This window comes from Alexandromys fortis, unplaced genomic scaffold (genome assembly GCF_014885135.2).
Source record: "Alexandromys fortis isolate MF-2015 unplaced genomic scaffold, M_Fortis_MF-2015_v1.1 scaffold_26, whole genome shotgun sequence".
Lineage (NCBI taxonomy): Eukaryota > Metazoa > Chordata > Mammalia > Rodentia > Cricetidae > Alexandromys > Alexandromys fortis.
Genome location: NW_026067894.1, coordinates 5796606 through 5800486, shown reverse-complemented (window position 1 = coordinate 5800486; position 3881 = coordinate 5796606). Strand labels below are relative to the sequence as shown.

The 3881-nt window shown below is 47.3% G+C and overlaps 1 protein-coding gene across 1 annotated transcript; it reads right to left on the bottom strand.

Moving 5' to 3' along the window:
- Positions 1–2075: 2075 nt before the first annotated feature.
- Rpl11 (ribosomal protein L11) lies at positions 2076–3744 on the bottom strand. Its single transcript, XM_050155498.1, has 3 exons — positions 3562–3744; positions 2408–2518; positions 2076–2146 (listed from the first exon to the last, which is right to left on the bottom strand). The coding sequence occupies exons 1-3, from the start codon at positions 3727–3729 to the stop codon at positions 2117–2119; spliced, it is 309 nt and encodes a 102-aa protein (XP_050011455.1). The 5' UTR covers positions 3730–3744; the 3' UTR covers positions 2076–2116.
- Between the last annotated feature and the right edge of the window lie 137 nt (positions 3745–3881).

The following is a 3881-nucleotide window of genomic DNA, read 5'->3' as shown; positions in this document are numbered from 1 at the left end:
CTTATTGGCTTTGTGGGAGCCTAGGCAGCTTGGATGCTCACCTTACTAGACCTGGATGGAGGTGGGTGGTCCTTGGACTTCCCACAGGGTAGGGACCCTGACTGATCTTTGGGCTGACGAGGGAGGGGGACTTTTTTGGGGAAGGGGGAGGGAAATGGGAGGCAGTGGCGGGGAAGAGACAGAAATCTTCAATAAATAAATAAATTAAAAAAGACAAATGTAAACCCAGCTCAACCGTACAAAATATGTCAGGACCCAACACAGGGCAGCACACTCACATTGTTAAAATCAAGTTAATACATTGAACACAGATCTAAAACTACAGCACACACAAACCTGAACATAGATGAGCATGGGCAAAGCCTAACAGACTTGTAGAAGCGGCACAGTAAAAACTGTCACTCGTCACACGAGATGGTGCCTGCACTAGGGAGTCAAAGTCAGACCCAACTTCAACTGTCCATCTATAGTGAGATCCAGCCAGCCAAGGGCTACAGAGTGACACCCTCTAAAACCAAAAACAAACCCGTCATTCTGTATATCAATCCTCCCTTCAATACAAACATCAAGGGAAAGACACTGAACAAAAGGTAGCAGGGCCTGAACTTCCTTGCTTCTAGAATATTTTAAAGTTACTGTGTGCCACCTCTACAAAACAGGCTCCTATGACAGCTCATCCCAAGCTAGTGGTTTCCAAGGGTAGCTGTGAGGCTGCAGATGTGGCTCAGCCGGCAGAATGCTTGCCTGGTATACACTGAAAACTGGATGTGGTGCACTTAAATACCAGCACCAAGGAGGTGGAGGTCCTACTCAGTCACACTGCAAGTTCCAAGCCACTCTGGTTAACGGGAGACCACAGCTAGGACTTAACTCTGTCTCAGAACACAAGCTTTCTATGGGCTCATAAGCCATCAATCACACTTGCTCACCCAAGAGGATTGAGTTAAAAAGAGCACTTGCTATTTTTGCAGAGAATTGGGGTTCAACTCCCAGCATCTATGCAGCACCTCACAACATTAACTGCAATTCTGTTTCTCAGATACCACATGCCCTATTCTGTTCTCTACTGGCACCAAGCATACACTGGTACAGACCTACATGTAAACAAAACACCCATGCACCTTAAAAAAAAAAAAATCTAAAGCTAGGCATGGTTGGCACACACCTTTAATCCCATCACTCAGGAGGCAGCTTGGTCAATATGGCAAGTTCCAGGACAGGCTCCAAGGCTACACCGAGAAACCCTTTGAGGGGGTTTAAGAATAGGGTATGGTGGAGGATCACTGAGTTTTTTGTCCATTTGGTTTTTGATGTGAATATTATGGGTATTGAACTTGGGCCCTCCACCCACTGTCCCCATCCACCAACAGCCTCTGATCAGGGGGGAAGAATATTCCATTTTTCCAGACAGGGTTTCACTGCACTGAGGTTTTGGAGCCTGTCCCGGAACTAGCTCTTAAGAGTCTGGCCTTGAACTCAGAGATCCGCCTGCCTTTGCCTCCTGAGTACTGGGATTAGAGGTGTGTGCCACCACTGCCCAGGGGTTACAGATGTCTTTAAACCAAATGCCAGCCAACTTTTCAAGTTCCACACACAACACAAATTCTTTTTTTTGTACTTACGTGCCTAGCAGTGTCCTAAGGATTGCTGCTTCTGTGGAGAAAACAATGCTAATAAAGGAGGACTAGGATATGAAATCAGACAATTGGCCCACGAGACTTTCCTCCAGATGCCAAACCCTCTCATTTTAATAGCAACTTAATTCTGAATTCAAAATTTAGTTTTCAGCACCACACCAGAAGCTTAAGTCACCAACGAGGGATGCTCACTGGGACATGAGGTGCTATCCTTTAATTACAACTAAATCCAAACCCCACCCCCCACATACCTCTCAAAACCCATCTAACCCAGGTCACAGCCCACCCACAGGACACACAAGCACAGTGGTCGGCTGTGAGCCTCAGGGAAACAATGGAGTCCAGGATGCCAACAGCAATTCTCCTTGAGGCTTAAGCACTTGAGATCCCAGGATTTGAATGTGGTCAGACTCCTTTCACAAACACACAACAGTAACATGCATTTCTGAGAAAAATTTTATTGGCCTTTTGGATAAAATTTATTTGCCAGGAAGGATGATCCCATCGTACTGAAAAAGAAGAGATTGTATTTTTCAGAACAGGAGGCAACAGCAAGAACGACAGCATAGACTAACGTTTGAAAATTCTGATTCCGGCTATACTCAGACCTGGGCCTTCCTTTCATCCACCAACCCTGGGAATCATTTAACAAACCGCCCAATATTCTATCTTTAAAACAAGCTACCCACCAAACAGCACTGTATTTCATAGCCTTCAATCCCAGTAACAGTCACCACCACCACCAGTTCACTGAGATAAATCAGCTTTACCTTCTGCTGGAACCAGCGCATGGCTTCCTCTTTGCTGATTCTGTGTTTGGCCCCAATGCAGCCTGTCCTGCGCTTCTTGTCTGCGATGCTGAAACCTGGCCTGCCCAGCACCTGTGCCAGAACAACCAACAGTCACCTAGCCAGTTTAGGGTCAACTGAAGATGGACAAGACACACATACTAGACACCCATCTTCAAAGTGTCTAAAAACTTACTGGACTTGGACACCCGAGTCGGCAGAACCGCCCTTAGCTTCTGGACAACACTACACTACACATGTATGCTCGGCAGGCTGGAACCTTCACCCCTTTCTCCTTCCCCACCCCTTGCCAAGTGTGTTGAGGATCCACAACTGCTTCCCACCTTGTAAACTCCAGTCTCTAGGAGGCTATGATTGCCCTGCCCTCCACAGGCACCCACATGTATACAGGTAGAAACATCCATACACATAAAAATAAATTTTGATGTGTTGGCGTGGGTCAAGACAATAAACCCAGCTGTGTGCCAGTAGATCCCAGAATCTTAACAAACAGGAGATTTAGATGGAGCTCAGGACCTGCTTGGGCTACAAACCAAGGACTTTGCCTTAAAACCTGTAACATGTACAATGGGGAAGCATTTAAGTGCTACAAAGCATGGAAAAACACATTCACCCCCTTTGCTCAGAACACTCCCCAAAGCTCTGTGGCTCTAACCTCTGGAGTTCTCACCCTCACGGATGTCTAGGTGTCTGCGTTTTAGGTACCAGGGCCTCTCACTTTCACTTCTGCCTCTTTACTCTTATGAAAGAAAAACTCTGTGGCAGCAAAGCCATCGCCACATGAAAACCCCTACCTGAGCCCACTCCTATTTCTATGCCTTCTGCATGGAATTCATAAGCCTTAGGGGAAGACTGGAGAAGACAGGGCCGCCACAGTCTAGCCAACTCCAAGCCAGACGCAGCACAGTCCCACGGTCCAGAAAGCTTCACAATGGCAGGGACCAGGCTGTGTTGTGTGGTGCTGAACTTCTACACTTGCCACAAAAAAAAAAAAAAAAGGCCCTTCCTCACAAGAGGGACATAAGAGCAGACAAGACACAAGGCACAGCAACATCCCAACCGAGAGGAGCAGAAGCCCCCCGCCAGGCAGCTGGGGAAAGGGTAAGGAGCCATACCACATAGAAGTCCAGGCCATAGATCCCAATGCTTGGGTCATATTTGATGCCCAGGTCAATGTGTTCTTGAATCCCAAAGCCGAAGTTCCCAGTATCTGAGAAGTTATTTTTCCGCAACTCATACTCCCGCACCTGAGGAGAAAACGCAGCAATCACGCTGTTCACCATGTTCAAGAGCCACCCCAATACACGCTCCAATGAACACCCAGAAGGGCCAGAGCCAAACCAAGTCTGTGCAACCTGGTCAGGAGCCCAGGCCATCCCCTCCCCTAAACAAAACCCACCTCCCACCTACAGATTCCATCAAATGATCCTAAATT

Coding starts and splice junctions, on each gene's coding strand:
- Rpl11 (XM_050155498.1), bottom strand. CDS start 3,729: ATGGTGAACAGCGTGATTGCTGCGTTTTCTCCTCAGGTGCGGGAGTAT. Junction 2,519..3,561: donor ATGGCCTGGACTTCTATGTG/GTATGGCTCCTT, acceptor GTTCTGGCACAG/GTGCTGGGCAGGCCAGGTTT. Junction 2,147..2,407: donor TGCGCTGGTTCCAGCAGAAG/GTAAAGCTGATT, acceptor CTTCTTTTTCAG/TACGATGGGATCATCCTTCC.